General features: G+C 46.4%; 1 protein-coding gene across 1 annotated transcript in view; it reads right to left on the bottom strand.

The window, feature by feature from the left end:
* The window catches only part of ACE2 (angiotensin converting enzyme 2), a 129,293-nt gene that overhangs the window by 100,203 nt on the left and 5,783 nt on the right, over positions 1-23,307 (bottom strand). Inside the window, exon 2 of the mRNA XM_073565258.1 lies at positions 14,248-14,406. Within this exon, the coding sequence (XP_073421359.1) occupies positions 14,248-14,406 (159 nt within the window). The remainder of the gene's footprint in view (positions 1-14,247; positions 14,407-23,307) is intronic.

Raw genomic sequence — 23,307 nt, forward strand, 5'->3', positions numbered from 1 at the left:
CTATTGGGGACATTTACCTGCCTATTGGGAACCTATACTGCCTATTGGCGACATTTACCTGCCTATTGGGGACTCTCACACCACACCAGTCTGAGCCTGAGGTAAAAGCGAAGTTCCACCAATATGGGCAATGGTGAGGCTGAAAGGCTATGAACTGGCAAGGCTGCATTAATGGGCAGTGATCAGACTGCATTGATGGGCAGTGAAGCCTACAGGGCCGCCATCAGGGCATTACTGCCCTGACTGGCATATGGGGCCCGGTGGGCAGAGGGGGCTGCTAAACACTATTGACATGCGGGCTCGCCGGCCCGCACGTCAGTAGTTAACAGCCGCCAGCCAATCGGAGGCTGGCAGCTAACGCCAGTCGCAGCGCGCAAATCGCTGGCATCTGACGTCACTGTCAGTCGCCGGCGAGTGCGCGCTTCAGCTGCGTGGAGGGACGGAGCCTCGCCGCTGGAGCACTGACAGGTAAGAAAAACTTTTTTTTATTGTTGAGAGCGGCGATCCGGGGGGCCCAGGGCAGACTGTGAAACGGGGGCAGAATGCAGGACACTGGGGCAGAATGCTGGACGCTGGGGCAGATTGCTGAGGCAGAATGCTGGATGCTGGGGCAGAATGCTGGACACTGGGGCAGAATGCAGACATGGGGGTAGAATGCTGGACACTGGCAGAATGCAAGACATGGGGACACAATACTGGACACTGCGTCAGAATGCTGGACACTGGGGCAGAATGCAGACATGAGGGCAGAATGCTGGACGCTGGGGCAGAATGTGGACAGTGGGGCAGAATTCTGGACATGGGGCAGAATGCAGACACCGGGGTAGAATGCTGGACACCGGGGCAGACTGCTGGACGCTGGGGCAGAATGCAGACATGGGGGGCAGAATGCTGGACACTGGGGCAGAATGCAGACACGGGGGTAGAATGCTGAACACTGGGGGAGAATGGAGAACACTGGGGTCGAATGCAGACATGGGGGCAGAATGCTGGATACTGGGGCAGAATGCAGACATGGGGGTAGAATGCTGGACACTGGGGCAGAATGCTGGACACTGGGGCAGAATGCAGACATGGGGCAGAATGCTGGACACTGGGGCAGAATGCTGGATGCTGGGGAAGAATGCTGGACGCTGGGGCAGAATGTGACAGTGAGACACAGGAGTGGGCAGAATGTGACAGTAAGATACAGGAGGGGGCAGAATGTGAGACATGGGGCAAAATGCGAGATGCGGGGCACGATTGGAGACATGGGGCAGAATGGAGATACGGTGCATGATTGGAGACAGATGGGGCAGGGTTGGAGACAAATCACACAGGATCATGGGGCAGGATGGATACAATGGAGACAGAGGGGGCAGGATGGGGAGATCATATGGGGTAGAATGGATACTCATGAGGGTTGGATGGGAGAACATATGGCTGAAGCTAGGAATGAGACACACGGGGGTCAGGATGGGGGATATTATTACCATAGGGGCTAATTAAGGGTTATTATTACTGCAGTGATGTATTTTATTTTTTGAGTATACTGTTTTAAATGGGGGGAGGGTCCTGTTACTGTGCAGAGCGACACTATGTCGCCTTTTTTCTTCATGTGGTGTAATGTAGAAGCTGGGAAAAAATAAGTAATGTGTTCTGCAAGCAGAGCTCTAGATAACTGTGTTATTTCCTGCAGAGACGAACCCTGGCTGGAAGACGTGATGACGATCTGTGCTGGATGAAAGATGAAAAGCGAAGCTGAAGGACTTCACCTAGAGACGTCACTGGTGAGTTAGTGTGTTACCTATACACTGACACTATACACTGTGTACTATATACAGAGGTCCTGTGTATAATGTCACCAGTGATCACTGTGTTACCTGTACATTATATACAAAGCTCCTGTGCATAATGTCATTGATCACTATATTACCTGAACAGACACTGCATACTAAGTACAGATCTCCTGTGTATAAAGCCCTTATGGTGATAGTATTATGTCTTTTATTAATGATCAGTATTGTAGTATTCAGTCACCATGTGGTGGTAATATATGGTCTGGGCATGGTGCAGTGGTATTTGTCCCTTGTATGTGCTATTATTTGGTCACTTTGTGGTGGTAATATGTGGTCTGGACATGGTGTAGCGGTATTTGTTCCTTGTATGTGATATTATTGGTCATTTTAAAAATTGAAAAATAGACAAAAATATACCTAAATTGTATTGCATATTTTAACAAATATTTAATAGGTTACAGTAAATTAGGGCCTGGCCAAAAGTGTCTACCCTGTTATGGTGGCGGCTTAAAAAATCTTTTGGCCAAAGCAAAAGCTGCCGGCTATATGTGTGATCTGGTGATGGGAACTGTTAGTGTGTGATAGGTGAGAAGTGGAGTTTTTCCAAGAGAGAACGGTGGGACTGTGGACAGTTCGAGGGGGTCAAGGCGGGGCTTGGTGGAGCCTGGGCGGAGTCTCAAGGGGGCCCCGAAAATTTTGCCAGTATGGGGCCCTGAAATTCCTAGTGGCAGCCCTGGCAGTCTGTATGTCTCTGTGTGGGCAATTTTATTGCTGGTATATTGCTTTTATAGCGCTGTATATATATTGGTATTTTACTGATAGCAATTTGGAATCCCTAGGAAACAATGATATCAAGAAAGAGAAAAATTGCTTCACTTGTTACGACTAGCAGTGACAAATATGGAATGGGACATTGACCATCTCATTAGCCAAAAGCAGGTCCATAGTTCCCATTCAAATACCGGTAAGTTTGTTGACTAACTACTTGTTCTTCATTTTAAATATTGTATTTGTTCCTGTTTAGTTTTTTTTTACTTCAAAATAAGATATGTATAACACCTGCACAGGGAACTGTCAGAGCAGCTACCAGTATACTGGAGCTTATGTGGTGCCCCCAGGAGTATGGTCGCCACAGTGGCTTTGCCTTTCTCCAGGGAGGGTGATGTCATGCTTGGAAGCAAGGAAGGGTCTCTCTGACAGTTAATCATTTACATGTAACACAGTTCCCACTCCAGGCCAGCAGAGGGAGCTCTGAACCAGGATTGGGGAGGAGCGCGCTCTGAGGGCCAGGAGGGGACATAGTTAGTGTCATGATCCAGAGTGGATCTGACAGGTTAAGGCTGTGTGCACACGCTGCGGAAAAGGTGCGGATTCATCCGCGCGGATTTTGTACAATCTGCAGGTGAAACCGCAGGTCAAAAGACCTGCGGTTTTACCTGCGGATTGCTCTGCGGTTTTGCCCTGCGGTTTTTCATCTCCTCAATGGAGGAGATGGCAAACCGCAGGAGAATCCGCAGAAAGAATTGACATGTCAATTCTTTCTGCGGATTGAAAACCGCAGATAATCCGCGCGGAAAATTCCGCACCGTCTGCACTGCGGTTTTTGATTCCCATAGGGAATCATTGTACTGTACACCGCAGCAAAAACTGCTGCGGGTCCGCAGCGGCCAAAACCGCTGCGGAACCGCAGCAAAATCCGCAGCGTGTGCACACAGCCTTAATGTACATAATGAACTTTTTTTCCTTTGGCTGGGAGCCAAAGTGGTGTGATTGCCCCCGGTGGCCATTGGAATTATTACACGTGGTGTCGTTCATTCTAAGTTGCCCCGGTGGTGATGAGTGGTATCACACTTTAGTTTCTTTGGTTGAGTGCACGTAATTATAAAACAGGTGTGATGCTCTATAAAAGAGTGTCAGGTGTGTTTGATCACCGGTTGGTGATATTGTGAGTTCGTCATTTGGGAAGCAAGCCTAGGTGATGAAGGAGCTGAATGAGAGTGCTGGGCAGCCCAGCCAGAGGGGTTGAGTCAGCTATGGTGTCAGCAGGAAGTGCTTGCATGGCTTGGTGGAGTGGCGACTATGTTGAGAGTTGCACTCAGAATGCTGGACTTGGTTGCTGAAAACTGGACTCAAGCATGCTGGACTTTTTGGCAGATAAGTTGGACTCAAGCATGCTGGACTTTTGGCAGAAGCTGGACTCATCTTTGGGACTCTGTTTACTGGGCAGCTGCAACTGGTGGTGGACTCTGCTCCAAGGCTGCACTATGGTGATGGATCCGGTTATGGTGATGGATCTGGGTGGAGGAGAAGATGCATGCAGGTGGTGGGCTCTGTTGCTAGGAGCATACGCAACAGAGCAAAAAAGCTAAGTGGTGTCCCCCTGTATTGTCATTTTCCCTTATGTGTGTTTAGTGCAGTGGTGGGATTAGTTTCTGCACCAACCAATTCCCTAGTGAGGGTTTAGGTGCAGGACAAGTCAGGGTTTTAAGGTTCCTGTGCGTCACCCAGTGTGGAACCTGCATAGGGAACGTTAGGAGTGCAGGGACGCTGGCTCAAGGGAGTGCAGGAGGTCTCCACATCCCCGTTCCCTATCGCAGGGCCGCCATTGGCATTGTTACCCAGGTTTTCCCCTTATTGTATATATACGTGTAATATTGAAATTCGCCAGTTGGAGGCGGTGTATCCAGGGTCACGTGTGTCATATGGGTTCGCCTTGCGGTACTCGCTGCGTCCAGACACACGCGTGACCGTGACAGTTAGTGTGAGGAGGGCCACGTGTGTAGACATGTGGAGAGAAGCTGGAGGTTGAGCTGAGAAAAGAGAGCTCCCTCCCAGTGAGAGCGCATGATCTGGAGCCTGGTCTCCACGGTTGTATGGATACTGAAGGTCCTGCAACAGAAACCAGAAGAATAGGAAGCTGTAAATGCTCTATTCCCAACTAAGACGCGGAGGCACAACAGCGACAGGTGAGCCAAGAGAGATAGAGGGCTACAGCTCTCTGCCATACGAGGTAGTTCTAAGAGAAGATAAGAAGGAGGAACTTCAGAGTAACACTGTACTGCATGTACCTCAAGCCAGCGCTAGGAAGGAGACTACACAACCGATCTGATAGAGAGATCCCTGAGTTGCTTCCAGGCTAGCCTGCTCCTGTGCCATCTGTAATCAGGACCCTGGACTGCGTTTGCCAAATAAAGGTAAAGAAACTGAACCCTGTTGTGTCCTTGCCTCCTTCTTGCAACATCCTCAGCACTGCTACATCTCTGTGCCAAACACTGCTTCCTCTTCCTAAACATTCCGCTACACTGCCCTGGGACCAACAGCCCTACCTGTGGAGGACTACAACATCATTGCTGCACCATGCCATCTGTCCCAGAGGATCTGTCTGCAGCGTTGGCTTAACACCTCCCTTGCCGAACACCACAGGTGGCGTCACAAATCACTTATAAACTTTATTCCCAACTCATCCCCTTTTACATGGACGCCCAGGGCCACGGACCGGGTCACCGCTGCTGTGACAATCCCCTCTGAGAGACCGGCCTGGTACCGAGAACCCCACAGCCCTGGGAGGGCGACCCATTTTGGCATCACGAACAGGATTACGGAGCCCGGTATCCCCGGGTCCTGTGTGCCAGAGACTGTTGTGTGCTATAGACTGTGTGCGAAATTGGCGCCATTGCCGCCATTATCCCGCTGATTGGCGCGCGCGGGAAGAAAAAGGGACAGGCCTTCATGGGCGGAGCCTGCCGAAGAGCGCGAAGAAGTGAAGTGCCGCGCGGGAAGAGAGGACAGCGCGTGAGAAGGGGAGGAGCTGAGGCCTACAGCCGGTAAGCCGCTCAACCCCGGGGCCTGGCAACCGTTAACTAGGGGGAAGGAGAATGTCTCAGGCAAGCGCCGATGCAGCGGCGGACGCCCCCGCCAGCCCCTCAGCGCCGCAAGATGCAGTGTCCAACGTAGCTGCGGCTCCGGTAGCACCCACCGCAGCGGTCCCCATAATGCCGCTGTCCATGCCCTACATACCGGGAGCGGCCTGGTTACCACAGTACTCGGGTGAGTCCCATACCCTGAGTGAATTTAAAGAGAGACTGTGCAGTTTGTTTGAGGTGTATCCTCTATCTGAAAGCCAGAAGGTGAACATCCTTATTGGGCAGCTAACAGGTGCAGCACAGAGAGAAGTAAAAGCCTGGCAGGACACTGACAAAGAGACTGTTAAAAAGATTTTGGCCAAGCTAAAAAGCACCTTTGACACTCACACTTCAGCTGAAATCAAGATGAGGTTCTTTGGGTGTAAACAGAACGTGCAGGACAGTATAAGGGACTATGCTCTTAACCTGCAGGAGACACTGCTACAAGGCAGGTCATTTTGCAAGATTTTGTCCTTTAAACGAGCAACCCCTGGGGTAGAGGGCCAACCCCCAGGAGTAGGACCACAAGGCTCAAGGAACTGGCGAGGCAAGTATGTGGGAGGGAGACCGATCCTTCCTGTGGTGATTGACGGCATCCCCATGAACGCTTTTCTGGACACTGGCTCCCAGGTGACCACTATGCCCTATATCCTCTACAAGCGGTATTGGGCTGATTCTGAACTCACCCGTGGCCCAGATGAACTAACAGTAGTTGCCAGTAATGGTCAGTCTTTACCACAAGTGGGATGTAAAGAAATTACTGTTAAAGTGGGGAGGGTGGAGTTAAAATCTCAAGGTCTGAGAGTTGTGGATATTGATCAACGAGAATGTAATCCCATGATGACTCTTGGTACGAATGTAAATGAAAATTGTCTTTCCGAGGTTATTGTCTTGTTTCAACAGGTGGCTGAGACTGCTGATTCCAGTGAACAACGAGTCCTGCAGAAGGAGATCAAGGCCCTGATGCAAAGACAGCAGGTAGAACTCTCTGGCAGAGAAATTGGCAGCGTCAGAGTGAGTGATGCTTTTCCCATTGTAATACCCCCCAGATGTGAAATGCTGATTTGGTGTCGGGCAGCCATAGGCCTCAGAGGGAAAGATTACCAGTCATTGGTAGAGCCAGTATACTCTGATAGCAGGCCCACTGTCCTGACAGCCAGAGGGGTAGTTGATGTATGGAAGGGGAGAGTACCTGTACGCCTTTTGAATTGTGGGGAGGAGGAGGCCACAATACCTCGGTATGCCATGGTTGCTAAGCTGCTCACTGTCAGTAACAATGCAGTGCAGGCAGCAGAGCCCTTGGTCTCATCCGACCAGGTGGAGGACAATGGCTCTGTCAAGCAGCTGGAGGAGTGATGCCAGTGTGGCGCCCCCAGGAGTATGGCCGCCACAGTGGCTTTGCCTTCCTCCAGGGAGGGTAATGCCAGGCTTGGAAGCAGTGAAGGGTCTCTCTCGCAGTTAACTTATACATGCAACACAGTTCCACTCCAGGCCAGCAGGGGGGACTCTGAACCGGATTTGAAGGGAGTGCTCTCTGAGGGCCAAGAGGAAGGAGTGGTCAGTTAGCGTGAGGAGGGCCACGTGTGTAGACGTGTGGAGAGAAGCTGGAGGTTGAGCTGAGGGAAGAGGGCTCCCTCACAGCGAGAGCACATGAACTGGAGCCTGGTCCCCACGGTTGTAGGATACTAATGGTCTTGCAACAGACACCAGAGGAGTAGGAGGATGTAAATGCCCTACCCCCATCTAAGACTCGGAGGCACAACAGCACGGAGTGAGCCAAAAGAGGAATAGCGGCTACAGCTGTCTGCCATACGAGGAGTGCTAGTAGAAGAGATTTAGGAGGAACTTCAGTGTAACTCAGTACTAGGAGTACTTCACTCTAGAGTTGAGCGATACCGTCCGATACTTCAAAGTATCGGATCGGAATGGATCGGCCGATCTTAAAAAAAAGTATCGGTATCGCCGATTCCGATACCGGAAGTCCCATTCAAGTCTATGGGACTTCCGGTATCGGAATAAGAAAAATCCTGTTTTTCCCTTGTACAGCCTCTCTGGGGTCTGTACGGGCCTTTCGGGGGGCTGTGCCGGCCTACCAGGGGGTCTGTGCAGGCTCCGGTGGTCTGTGCCGGCCTGCCGGGGGGCTGTGCCGGCCTGCCAGGGGGGCTGTGCAGGCTCCGGTGGGCTGTGCCGGCCTGCCGGGGGGCTGTGCCGGCCTGCCGGTGGTCTGTGCACCCTGTGGGGGGCTGTGCCGGCCTGCCGGGGGGCTGTGCCGGCCTGCCGGGGGGCTGTGCTGATGTCCGGGGGTCTGTGCAAGCATCGTCCGATGGGACTACAAGTCCCATCTGGCGATGCCTGCTACCATGACAGTGATTGACACATTAGCCAATGATGGGACAGTAGTAGTCCCATCATACGGCAACTGTGTTAAATGTTAAAAAAAAAAAAAAAAATACTACATACATACTACATGCATGCTACATACATACTACATGCTACATACATGCTACATACATACTACATACATACTACATACATACTACATACATACTACATACATAACACATATATACTACATATATACTACATGCATGCTACATACATACTACATGCTACATACATACTACATACATACTACATACATACTACATGCATGCTACATACATACTACATATATACTACATGCATGCTACATACATACTACATGCTACATACATACTACATATATGCTACATACATACTACATATATACTACATGCATGCTACATACATACTGCATGCTACATACATACTACATGCTACATACATACCACATATATACTACATACATACTACATGCATGCTACATGCTACATACATACCACATACATACTACATACATACTACATACATACTACATGCTACATACATACTACATATATACTACATGCATGCTACATACATACTGCATGCTACATACATACTACATGCTACATACATACCACATATATACTACATGCATGCTACATACCACATACATACTACATACATACTACATACATACTACATGCTACATACATACTACATATATACTACATGCATGCTACATACATACTACATGCTACATACATACTACATATACTACATGCATGCTACATACATGCTACATACATACCACATATATACTACATACATACTACATACAATACATTCATACAATACATACATAGACATACAGTACATATAACATAGAGTAACATACTTACCAATACTTGTCACATTGTTCCCCGAAGCCATTGTCTTTTACGGAATAAATATTAACATAACAAACCACAAAAATACTCACCCACGATCCGAAGCAGTCCACGAGTGTGTCCCACGACGATCTTGGGTAGAGAACTGCAGCATCAGCTGTTGCTGCCGTTCTCTACGGGCTGCAGGAATCCAATGACGGAAGGTAGGTATCCTTCCGCACTGTATTCCTCCGCCACTTAAAAAAAAAAAAAGTCCCTAGTCTCACTTTATGCCATTGCTGTGTGGGAAATTCCCACGCAGCAATGGCATAAAGTGAGACTAGGGACTTTTTTTTTTTTAAGTGGCGGAGGAATACAGTGCAGAAGGATACCTACCTTCCGTCATTGGATTCCTGCAGCCCGTAGAGAACGGCAGCAACAGCTGATGCTGCAGTTCTCTACCCAAGATCGTCGTGGGACACACTCGTGGACTGCTTCGGATCGTGGGTGAGTATTTTTGTGGTTTGTTATGTTAATATTTATTCCGTAAAAGACAATGGCTTCGGGGAACAATGTGACAAGTATTGGTAAGAATGTTACTCTATGTTATATGTACTGTATGTCTATGTATGTATTGTATGAATGTATTGTATGTAGTATGTATGTAGTATATATGTGGTATGTATGTAGCATGTAGTATGTATGTAGTATGTATGTAGCATGCATGTAGCATGCAGTATGTATGTAGCATGCATGTAGTATATATGTAGTATGTATGTAGCATGTAGTATGTATGTAGCATGCATGTAGTATATATGTAGTATGTATGTAGCATGTAGTATGTATGTAGCATGCATGTAGTATGTATGTAGTATATATGTAGTATGTATGTAGCATGTAGTATGTATGTAGCATGCATGTAGTATATATGTAGTATGTATGTAGCATGTAGTATGTATGTAGTATGTATGTAGTATGTATGTAGTATGTATGTAGTATGTATGTAGTATATATGTAGTATGTATGTAGCATGTAGTATGTATGTAGCATGCATGTAGTATGTATGTAGTATGTATGTAGTATGTATGTAGTATGTATGTAGTATGTATGTAGCATGCATGTAGCATGCAGTATATATGTAGCATGCATGTAGTATATATGTAGTATGTATGTAGCATGTAGTATGTATGTAGCATGCATGTAGTATATATGTAGTATGTATGTAGCATGTAGTATGTATGTAGCATGTATGTAGTATATATGTAGTATGTATGTAGCATGTAGTATGTATGTAGCATGTATGTAGTATATATGTAGTATGTATGTAGCATGTAGTATGTATGTAGCATGCATGTAGTATATATGTAGTATGTATGTAGCATGTAGTATGTATGTAGCATGCATGTAGTATGTATGTAGTATGCATGTAGTATGTATGTAGTATGTATGTAGTATGTATGTAGCATGTAGTATGTATGTAGCATGCATGTAGTATATATGTAGTATGTATGTAGTATGTATGTAGTATATATGTGTTATGTATGTAGTATGTATGTAGTATGTATGTAGTATGTATGTAGTATGTATGTAGTATGTATGTAGCATGTAGTATGTATGTAGCATGCATGTAGTATGTGTGTAGTATTTTTTTTTATTAACATTTAACACATTAGCCGGATGATGGGACTACTACTGTCCCATCATTGGCTAATGTGTCAATCACTGTCATGGTAGCAGGCATCGCCAGATGGGACTTGTAGTCCCATCGGACGATGCTTGCACAGACCCCCGGACATCAGCACAGCCCCCCGGCAGGCCGGCACAGCCCCCCACAGGGTGCACAGACCACCGGCAGGCCGGCACAGCCCCCCGGCAGGCCGGTACAGACCCCCACAGGGTGCACAGACCACCGGCAGGCCGGCACAGCCCCCCGGCAGGCCGGTACAGACCCCCACAGGGTGCACAGACCACCGGCAGGCCGGTACAGACCCCGGGCAGTCCACACAGCCCCCCGGCAGGCCGGCACAGCCCCCCGGCAGGCCGGCAGAGACCCCCGGAAGGCCCGAAATGACGGCGCATCATGATGCGCACACACCGCGCATCATGATGACGTCAGGCTGTCAATCAACTTTGAACTTCCGATTCCGATGCCGACTTCCGATATTGAAAAAATATCGGAAGTCGGTATCGGAATTCCGATACAGCAAGTATCGGCCGATACCCGATACTTGCGGTATCGGAATGCTCAACACTACTTCACTCAAATAAGCGCTAAGAAGGAGACTGCACAGCCCATCTGCTGAGATAGAATCCCTGAGCTGCTTCCAGGATAGCCTGCTCCAGTACCATCTGTAATCAGGACCCTGGACTGCATTTATCAAGTAAAGGTACAGAAATTGCACCCGCTGTGTCTTTGTCTGCATCCTACCCTTCTGGCACTGCTACATCCCCGTGCCGACCACATCTACACTGCCCTGGGACTACAACTTCACCTGTGGCGAGCTTTTACATCTTTGCTGCACCATACCATCAGTCCCAGTAGATCTGCATGCCGTGTTGGCTTAACATCTCACTTGCCGAACACCACAGGTGGCATCACAAACTATTCCATTAACTACATTCCACCATTCAATCTCCCCTAATACTTGGGCGCCCAGGGCCACAGACCGGGTCACCGCTGCTGTGACACATCCCGCTGACACCGGCCCGATACCGAGTACCCCACAGCCCTGGGAGGGCGACCCAACTTGGCGTCACGAACAGGATTACGGAGCCCTGTTCCCCCTGGGTCCATAGACTGTGTTTGTGTAACAGACTGTGTTGGCGCCAATTGCCGCCATTGCCGTGCTGCTTGGCGCGTGCGGGAACCAAAAGAGGTGGGCCTTCGTGGGAGGAGCCTGCCGCAGAGCGCGAAGGAGTGGAGTGCCGCGCGGGAAGAGAGGACAGCGCGTGAGAAGTGGAGGAGCTGAGGCCTACAGCCCAAAGCATCGGGCCTGCGAAGCGGCCGCCGGTAAGCTCACTCAACCCCCTGGCCCTGGCTAACATTAACTAGGGGGGGAGCGAATGTCTGTGCCAAGCAGCAATGCAGCGGCTGACGCCGTCGCCAACCCCTCAGCGCCGCAAGGAGTAGCGCCCACCACAGCGGTCCCCATAATGCCGCTGTCTATGCCCTACCTTCCGGGAGCGGCCTGGCTACCGCAGTACTCGGGTGAGTCACATACCCTGAGTGAATTTAAAGAGAGACTGTGCAGTCTGTTTCAAGTATACCCTCTGTCTGAAAGCCAGAAAGTGAACATCCATATTTGACAGCTAACAGGTGCAGCACAGAGAGAGGTGAAAGCCTGGCAGGACACTGACAAAGAGACTGTTAAAAAGATTCTAGCCAAGCTGAGAAGCACCTTTGACACCTGCAATGCAGCTGAAATCAAGATGCGATTCTTTGGATGTAAGCAGACAACGCAGGACAGTATAAGGGACTATGCTCTTAACCTGCAGGAGGCGCTGCGAGCAGTTAAGCAAGTTGATCCTGACAGTGTGAAGGAGGAAGATAAAGGAGCAGTTCATTGAAGGACTCCTATCCAGTACCCACGGGGGGCAGTTGCGCATCATAACCCTGCAAAACCCTGATCTGGACTTTGCTGATTTTAAGGACAGGGCTGTTCGGGTCCTGCAGGAATCAACTGACAGCCGTCCAGCGCCCCCTAGGTGCCCAGCGATCACCTACCATCAGGAAGCAACATCTTTTCCTTCCATCCCTGTGGAGGCTGATGCACAGACTCCTTTTACATGGACGCCCAGGGCCATGGACCAGGTCACCGCTGCTGTGACAATCCCCTCTGAGAGACCGACCCGGTACCGAGTACCTCACAGCCCTGGGAGGGCGACCCACTTACAGATACTAAGAAGAGTTTTGCAGCTGCTGCTAAACAGGGACCTACAGACATTAACCGTTTTTCCCCCGAACGGCAGTGGACTACAATTCCCAGGGACCCTTGTTTCAGTCAGATGACACGGCCTGGAAGGATAGAAGGAAAGAGAGTGGATTGGAGGAGGAGGGACTTGGGGGAGGGAGCTGGGCAGGAAGTTAAAGTAAATGTTCAGAGGAGAAGGAGCGTAGCAGCTTGCTGTGAGAATCGGAGCGGTGTGGATCTGCATTCTTCTATGCTGCAGAGTGTGGCGGCCCCCACTGAGATACCCGCGCTGCTGGAGAGAGCGCGGTTCTGTCAACCTTTGAGGCAAATAACATCAAAGACCCGAGAGTTCTGCCGGCACTCCCACTGCATAAAGGCCTAAATCCTGCCGCCCCCAGCTGGTTTCCAGAGGACTCTCCGACCGTTCGAGACACACAGTGAGTGCCCTTCTGAGACTTGTGGTTCTACCAGTGCTATTTACAGTGAGTACACTACAACCCAGACTATTGACAGTAATATTCATCTAAGTGCACCAACGGTTCTAATTTGCGCGCCAACATCCGCGGAAACTGGGCTCCAACGTTTGGACTGAGTTAATACAAAGGAGGGGGAACCTGCTACGTTATATTTGCAAGGTCGGAGTAGAAGTAGACTGTGATGTGTATATGACTTTTATAGAGCACCGTTACTTGTATTGTATGTTATTCCTTATTCCCACCTCAATTCTGCTGCATAGCAATAAACCTGTTAAACGGTTTTACTCCTGTTCCCTGAGTGTGTGTACTGAGCTGTGGCAGAGGTTTCCCGAATCAGCCCCTGGCAGAAGATAACTGTCCTTCTGCAGTCCCAGAGAGAGAGCTCCAATCAAGATTCGGGTAGAGGCACAGCGCCCTAGAGAGGTGAGACCCCCCATAACACCCAGTGTACCGTGGTAGCCCTAAAGGGGTGTTACATATGTGCAGTGTTCATAGGAATTTGTTCATAGTTTTTTTAAACTATATTCCGGCCCTCCAATGGTCTGAGGGACCATGAACTGGCCCTCGGTTTAAAAAGTTTGAGAACCCCTGCCTATGCAAAGTAGAGAGGATAAATTACTAATCGCTATGGGTCCTATTCACTATCTATGGGATTGCGAGAGAAAGGAGAGTACAGTTCGCTGCCATTTCCAGTAGACCCGTAGTCAATGAATGCTGTGGAGGTTGAGCATGCGCATTATTGCGCCACTGAAGATGCACAGCCTGATTCTTGGGTTCCATAACTCATTTTCCGATCTCTGAGGTTTCTGCAGTCGGAGCCCAGTAATCACTAAATTATCCTTTATCCTATGAATAAGGGATAAATTGATATTTTGCCTACAAACTGTTAATGTCAATTTCTATAAACAAATATAAAATTACATATATTTAATTTAAATTATTTCTGCACTTCTAGTCAGATCTCTACTTACTCTTGTGTACTTGTCAGTTGGTAGAACACCTGATCCTTTGTTTCCCAGGTGGATAAGCTGTAATTTTACCATATTGTCCGTCACTTGACTTACGGGATAGTTTGTGGAGAAGTCACTGGCATTCGAGTAAAATTTCGACCACTTTGCTGAAGCCTCATTCTGGAATATTAAGTACATTGTTACATTATTTTGTGCAATCTGTAAGTCAAGTTAACACATAGCATAATATAACTCTGACAAAAATTAAGAGACCACTGCAAAATTTTCATTTTGATACAAACCAGACAGGCCTAAATGCATCTGCGCTAATACAAGGTGCAGCGGACCCAAGTAAAATGGCAGCTGCACAGGTGCATAAATACCAAATGAAACAGCCAGCCTACAATCAGGGATTGGCCATGTGTGGTGCTAATAAAAATATGGATATCTTATAGCCTACATATTGTAATATATTGTTTATATGCTTTGATATAGTGTGGGCATTAGACCAAGGATGGAAAGTATTGCATATATGAAATATGGTTGTTTGAATCCAAACACTATATTGCAATATACTATGGTGTAATATCATTAATGCTGAACTTTGACACTGAGCCACAAAGCGTTTGCTCTGTGTCAATACCGTAAGACAAGGAATTGTTCTGTGGTCTTTGAAGCTCTGTGTTTCTGTGTTTCAAAGATTCATTATCCTGATTTGTACACAAGTGACCACTGTGATATTTGCATTGACAAACAGTGATAGATACTGAATACTTTCACTTGGGGGGTGGTTGATGAGAATTCTACAAGGAGCTTTCCAACTAATTCTGTGTGGTGTATTCTTACAATAGGAATAACAACTGTATAGATAATATTTATGCTGCTTGAACAAGGAAGTCTTGTGCTCAATAATAGTATGATGCTCGATTGACAAGAGAAACCAAAATGTTATGGTCTACTGTAGCAATATTGGGTCATGCATGACATCAATAATCGACGACCGATTGTGATACATATCTTGACATGTATGAGTGTGGGTCTGAGTTACGATACGTATCCAGTTTTCAGAAAAGGTGATTATGGAAGTCATGCTGCCCATCTGAAGAGTTAACTTTGTAACAAGCAACATATGTTGAACTTTGAACAGTGATAGACAACTTTGACAAGTTAACCAGAGGCAAACAGAGCCTGGGTTATAATCAGTAGCAAAACATTGTGCTATTGTTAAGAGACATGCTAATGGCAAACGAATCTCTGGTTGGCGCAAACAAACTAAGATTGTAGTAGTCTATAACAAACAGACCTTGAAGTCTTGTGCTGTTGTCAAGACAACAACGTACTGTGCAGATTCAAGATTCTGATGCAGACTAAACATACTGCACAGTTGTAATGTGGGAGTGTTGTGTATAAAAAGGTGGACCCTATGTCAGTGAGGAGAGGGGACATTTCCAGGAAGGGACATTTACAGAGGGGACATTTCCAGGAAGGGACATTTCCAGACTCTATCGTGGGTGCACGGTTTCTGTGATGACAAGACCAGAGTATTTTCCTTCACGACACTGTGGTCCCTTCAGTAGAGAAGTGATGCTACAATGCTTAGTAATGTATAGTATGGATACTTATTTCTCTTTGTACTATAATTCATAATAATTGTATGATTAACATGAAATTAATTAACAAGACAGGGTAATATTATATCTGCCATTCCATTTATTTGGTGTTTTATAATCATTGTATAATAAAATTGTGTCATATCCAAGTAGTAGCCTTCTTTAAAGCCGTATCCGAACATTATTGCTGAACAGTTGGCAATACACCATGTGGTACACCAGTGCAGAAGAAGTAATCCGCATGTGGCAGCGTTCACACAGGGAATGCAGGGCTTCTGGTTCACAACCTCTTAGTGAGGCTGTGTGCCCACGATGCGATTTTTAAGCGTTTTTGCCGCGATTTTCGGCGCGAAAACGTTTAAAAATCATGTACAGAACGCCCCCCATGCATTCCTATGGCATTCCACACATGCTGTGCTAATGCTGCGCTTTTTTCCGCAGTGGAATCGCATCGTGGAAAAAATCGCAGCATGGTCATTCTTTTGTGCGGAATCGCAAAGATTTGCCGTGATTCCGCACCCATAGGAATGCATGAGAATTGCTTACTTCCCGCATGTGGCTATGCCCACCATGCGGGAAGTTAAGTGTCTCATGTGCGGTTGGTACCCACGGTGTGGAGGAGAGGAGACTGTCCTCCAGGCCCTGGGTACCATACCCCTGTAAAAAAAAGAATAAAAAATAAAAAATTGGGGTATATTTACCTTCCGACGTCCCGCGCTGCATTCCCGGCCTAAGCGTTCCCAGTAATGCCTTGCGGCAAGGTCCTGTGATGAAGTAGTCTCGTGTGACTCTAGCGGTCACGCGAGATCGCTATAGTAACGCGAGACCAACGTCATCACAGGTCTTGCAAGGCATTACTGGGAACGCTGAGGCCCGGGATGGCAGCGCGGGACGTCGGAAGGTAAATATACCCCAATTTTTTATTTTTTTATCATTTTTAACATTTTATCTTTTACTATTGAGGGAGGCTGCTTAGGCGGCCTCAATAGTAAAAAGCTGGTCACACTTGTCAAACACTATGTTTGACGAGTGTGACCAACCTGTCAATCACTTTCTAAGCGATGCTTCAAATCGCTTGGAAAGTGCTTGAGAAAATCGCTGCAAAATCGCAATAAAATCGTGGTGAAATCGCGCGGAAAAAACGCGCGATTTCTGGGAAGGAGTCTGGTTTTCAGTGTGCATTTTAACACGCAACGTGGGCACATAGCCTAACACCATATAGGGGGGATGCCCAGTGCCAACTAGAATGCATCCCGTGTGAACAGAGGCCACAAGTTTGCAGAACCATTTGGGCCCAACTGCACCCTGAAAGAAATATAAAAAATATAAAATTTCATTTTGTCTGATTTTTTACTTTATAGGTATATTTTTGAGTAAAATGTAAATTGATCTTTTATTCTATATACTACTGACAACATTTCTTCGAATTTCCAGTCATTAAATTTTGTATTTATTTTCAGAAAATGAGAAAATGAGAAATGGTCAAAATAACAAAAAATGCAGTGCTTTCAGACCTCAAATAATGCTAAGAACACAAGTTCATAATCGTTTAGAAACAACAATACTAATGTTTTAACTCAGGAAGAATTCAGAAATCAATATCTTGTGGAATAGCCATGATTTTTAATCACACCTTTCATGTGTCTTGGCATGCTTTCCACCAGTCTTTCACACTGCTTTTGGGTGATCTTATGCCACTCCTGGTACAAAAATTTAATCAGTTCTTTGTTTGATGGCTTGTGACTATCCATCTTCCTCTTGATTACATTCCAGAGGTTTTCAATGGGATTCAGGTCTGGAGATTAGGCTGGCCATGACAGGGATTTGATGTGGTGGGCCTTCATCCACACGTTGATTGACCTAGCTCTGTGGCATGGTGCATTGTCCTGCTTGAAAAACGAGTCCTCAGAGTTGGGGAACATTGTCTGAACAGAAGGAATCAACTGTTTTTCCAGGATAACATTGTATGCGGCATGATTCATACTTCATTCGCAAAGATTAACCTGCCCAATTACAGCCTTGCTGAAGCATCCCCAGATCATCACCAATCCTCCACCAAATTTCACAGTCGGTGCAAGACACTGTACTTTGTACGCCTCTCCAGGTCTCCGTCTAACCATTAGACGACCATGTGTTGGGCAAAGGTGAAAATTAGACTCATCAAAGAAGATTACCTTAGTTTTGTCCTCTATGGTCCAATCCTTATGGTTTTTGGTAAACTTCAGCCTGGCTCTCATTTGCTTCTCATTGATGAAACTCTTTTTTTCTAGCTTTACATGACTTGAGCTCTGTCTCTACTTGAGCTCTGTCTCTAGGAGCCTGTACGAACTTTCTTGCCATGCACTTCACCCCAGCTACCATTTGCCGTTCCTTTTGTAGGTCACTTGATGTCATCCTGCGGTTGCTGAGTAACATTCAAATAAGATGACGGTCATCCCGGTCAATTGAGAGTCATTTTCACCCTCTGCCGGTCTGTAGCTTTGTTGTCCCCAATGTCTGCTGCTTGACCTTGTTGTAATGAACTGCCGTCTTAGAAATTTTAAGGATGGAGGCAACATGAAGCTGATTGTATCCCTCTGCTAGTAAACCCAGAATTGAGCCCTTCTTTTCCTCACTCAAGACTTTTCTTTTCAACTCCTTTGGCATGGTTAAAAGTTATTTTTCATTCCTATTACTTTTGGGATATTACTAGCACTTGTTTTGCCACCCAGCTTGTCCTATTCCAAGAGGATTGTGAACGCCACAGTAGGGTTTTTTTTATACTTTCCTTCATTAAATAAGATTTGGTTCAAGTGATCACCTAATCAGAAGCACATTAAGTAGAATGAGGTGTACTCTGGTTGGAATTCAACTGACACTGGAATGCAATGGCTGTCAGACATGTAGAGAAGCTGATTTTTATAAAACTGTGCAGTGGTCTCTTTATTTTTGCCAGAACAGTATACGATTATGCAATATAATGGACTGCAGTATTATATAGCGTTTGACTATCAAATAGTAGACATTATGGGCGGCAGGATAACTTGGGCGAAAGACAAGGGCATAAAAGAAAGATATATAAATGTAATCATCATATTGTTATTCTTACTGTTGTTATAGGGCATAGGTGGGGAACCCCAGGCCTGCGGACCTATTCTCCGATCCCTGGGCAAATTCCTTTTGACCGCCATGCTCAGGCCAGCAGCTGCATTTTGCCGGCCACTGGTCCTTTAATTTCTTCTTGCTTGGAAGCAAAGCCACGTGCATGCAGCGATCACTACTGAAAGTTGTGTGCAATGAAGGAATTTTGCCCAGCCAGTGCTAGCATCAGGATGTAATTTGTGGGTGGCGATAGCGTGCAATGCGTTTTTTGTGCCAGCCCCTGTGTCTCCTCCTGTGATGTCTATACTGTAGCCCTGGTTATTATGCTTTGCTTATATAGTGCCATCTTATTCCGCAGCGCTTTAAAGACGTGGGAGGAAACCGGAGAAACCGTAGGAAAGCCGCGGAAACACACAAACTACTTGCAAATGTTGTCCTTGGTGGGATTTGAACCCAGGAACCCAGCGCTGCAAGGCTGCAGTGCTAACCACAGAACCACTTTGCTGCCCTTCATAATCAATTCATTTAATTGTTTTATTCTACTTCTGTGGCTGACTCCTTGTACACTGCCCCTATTGGACAAACAATCAGTAGATTTGGCTTCCAGCACCATCTCTATGCTGATGACACTCAATTATACACCTCTGCTCCTGACATCACACCTGCATTATTAGAAAACACCAGTGATTGTCTTACCGCTGTCTCCAACATCATGTCCCCTCTCTATCTGAAACTGAACCTGTCAAAAACGTTCCTCCCTCTACCAACCTACCTATGCCTGACATTGTCATTTCCATGTGTGGTTCAATCATTACTCCCCAGCAACGTGTCCATTGTCTTGAGGTCATACTTGATTAAGAGCTTTCATTCACCCCCCACATCCGATCACTGGCTCGCTCTTGTTATCTGTACCTCAAAAAACATTTCCAAAATTCGACCTTTTCTTACTTTCAACTCTGCAAAAACTCAATGTTGCTCTTATTCATTCTCATCTGGACTATTGTAACTCTCTACTAATCGGTCTCCCTCTTACCCAACTCTCCCCTCTCCAATCCGCCCTGAATGCTGCAGCCAGGATCATTTTCCTTGCCAATAGTTACACCGATGCCTCTACCTCTACCATTGCATTGGTTACCCATCCACTCCAGAATTCAATATACACGTATTACTCTCACCCACAAAGTACTCCACGATTCAGCACCACCCTACATCTCCTCCCTCGTCTCAGTCTACCACCCTACCAGTGCCCTCTATTATGCTAATGACCTGAGGTTAACATCCTCAATAATCAGAACCTCTCACTCCCGTCTCCAAGACTTCTCACGTGCTGCGCCAATTTTTTGGAATGCACTACCCAGGATAATTCGATTAATACCCAATACTCACAGTCTTCAGACTGGTTTACCGCCTCATCACATTTATCTAACTATCCCTGTGCTACCCATTCAAAATTTTTATCATAACCAGGTTCCTCGTATCATTTTCTCACATGCTTTATGCATTCAATAGCCCTCTGTGTCTGTACTGCTACATATTCAGGCTGATAATCGGTTCTTGCAGCATTACTGAACAATGAAAGCAATTATTACCATCGACCTTTCATGTCTCCCCTATTTCCTCATAGATTGTAAGCTTGCGAGCAGGGCCCTCATTCCTCTTGGTAGCTGTTGATTTAAGTGATTATTATTATGCTGTAATGTCTTTTGTCTGTACAAGTCCACTCTAAAATGTAAAGTGCTGCGGAATATGTTGGCTCTATAGAAATAAAATTGTTATTATTATTATTAACTCACCCCTAATGATATGGATGTAGCTGCTTCTCTATGGTGAGACGTGTGATGTTAGGTGACATGAATGATGTTGCTACTCGTAACTGATTTTCCAAGTTTGCATCAGTTTTGTAAATAAATTGCAGCAGTAACTTGTACTGAATACAGATGTATATTACACTGCCGGTGTACTCACAGTGGGAAATCACTGCCCGTTACATTTATAGAACTCAAGATGTGGAAGACACCGAGACTTCTGTACATTCATCACATAGGAGACTCTGAGACTGTTGTACATACAACACATAGGAGACTCCGAGACTGCTGTACATACATCACATAGGAGAGTCTGAGATTGTTGTACATACAACACGTAGGAGACTCCGAGACTGCTGTACGTACATCACATAGGAGACTCAGACTGCTGCACATACATCACAAAGGAGACACCGGGGCTGAAGTATATACATCACATAGGAAAGACCATGGCTGGAGTATATACAAAATGGACAACTAATGAGGCCCTAGAATTGGATTGTACTAGTTCAGCATGCCTTCACAATCATCTCTAACCTCACAGCATCCAGTTCAGACTCAGATCACAAAATTCAGAATGTACGGAATAAAGATTTATTGCTCTGCATAAGCAAGAAAAAGTTCAAAAGTTATTACTCTCGAAATCACACCTAATAGTTAATTATTGGTCAAACCTCAACCCTCTCCCTCAATAAAGGAGGCATAACATAGAGATTTATTACTTCAAGAGCACTTACTGTAAGCCATTGAAAAACTACCACAATCACTAAAATAATATTCTTATGTACGGTAACTGTTTTCACTTAGACTATATATTGCTATAGAAGACAAACACATACTCTATTTCTCCACCTTTACAAGACCTCTTCGACTTGCTTAACTTTAAGAAAATCTTCTAAGTTTGAAGGGAATTTGTCACCAGATTTTTGCCACCTAATCTGAGAGCAGCATAAGGTATACACACAGACCCTGATTCCAGTGATGTGTCACTTACTGGGCTGCTGGCAGTAGTTTTGATAAAATAAAAGTTGTATCATAAGATTATCATTAGAGGACTAGTAAACCTGCTGCCAGGTTGTCCTCCATATTCATGAGCTCTGCATAACCCCAGCACCTCCACCGATTGGCAGCTTTCTGTCTATGCACAGTGTACACAGAAAGCTGCCAATCAGTGGTGTGGCGGGGTTATACAGAGCTAAGCAATGCACGTCTAAGGGTCCATGAAAAAAAATCAGACCCCACTTACATAACATCCAATTTTCACAGACTGACAGAATGGAGAAAGTAGAGAATTTTTTTACTCTCTACAGCCAAGAAAAACTGATGCCACTCTGATCAAACTCTGAGCAAAGTTTGATCAGTGTTACAGGACCGTTTTTATCGGATGGTGAGAAAACGATTATGTGACTCTACCTCTGATGATTTTACGCCCAGATCACATGAAAATTAGGGTGTGTAATGCTATGCCGGCGTTCCTGTGTAGTCCCTCTCCCTTCTTTCCGTAGGGACACCGACTTCCTCCTTCCAGGGGGTGCATGCTGCTGTTCTTAAAAGGGCAGAGTGCACACTTGGTAAAATACCCTCAGCCAATAGCTGGGAGGCATTTTATATAAAAGGCACCCTTCCCAGTTGGGAGGTGCCTGAGCAACACCTGTAGTTTCCCTATATTGTGTATGGGCAACGGTATGTTGCCAGGTCCCTCTAGCTATTTAATTAAAGTTAGCTTGTTATCCTGACCCTGTATTTCCATATAGACGGTACTTGCACTGAAGCTGCACCTGTCACTTTCTATTTTTGGATCCGTGGCAGTGTCTGGATTCTTATAGAAACCTTTTTCCTTTTGCCCCCGGTGGCCGCTGGTGTTACTACAACTGTAGTTGCTTTGCTGCTGGTTTTCCCCCCGGTGGCCCCTGGTGTTACTACATGCTTAATCAGCCAGCAGGTGGTGACCAACCCCCTCCTTCCTATAAAAGGTCGTCAGGTGTTTAGCACGGGTTGGTGATAATGTCACGATGTGACTGGCCCTGCATGACGACCTGCCGATCGGTCAGTCACAAGACCAACAAAGACAAACAAGGGGACACAGGGAACACAATTACAATGGTGGGCCCTACAATAGGGAACAGGGAAGTGGGCACCTCCTGCACTCCCCTAAGGAAGAACCCTGACTCTCCTCACGTTCCCTATACAGGTTCTTTCAACCTGTCGCAGACCAGGATACCTCAGTCCCTCACTTGCCCTGCACCTATCCCTTACTAGGAAACTAGCAAGTGCGGACACTGGTCCCACTGCTATACTAATATAACACCAGGGAAAATAACGAACAGGGAAAAACAAACAACTTAGCTTTCTCTGCTGCCAATGCTCCGAGGCAGCAGAGTAGGCACCCGAACTCTGCTTTCAGCAGAAACACCACTGCTTCTGATATGCTGCAAGAGCACTGCTGCAGATAGCTCCTCTCTTCTCCAAGGTTGGTTAGCAAATTACCAGTGTCACCAACAAGGAGCTAAACACCTGACAACCTTTTATAGGAAGCAGCAAAACAACTACAGTTGTAGTAACACCAGCGGCCACCGGGGGCAAAA

This window comes from Dendrobates tinctorius, unplaced genomic scaffold, assembly GCF_039654945.1.
Source record: "Dendrobates tinctorius isolate UK_male_01 unplaced genomic scaffold, ASM3965494v1 ptg000016l, whole genome shotgun sequence".
Classification (NCBI taxonomy): Eukaryota; Metazoa; Chordata; class Amphibia; order Anura; family Dendrobatidae; genus Dendrobates; species Dendrobates tinctorius.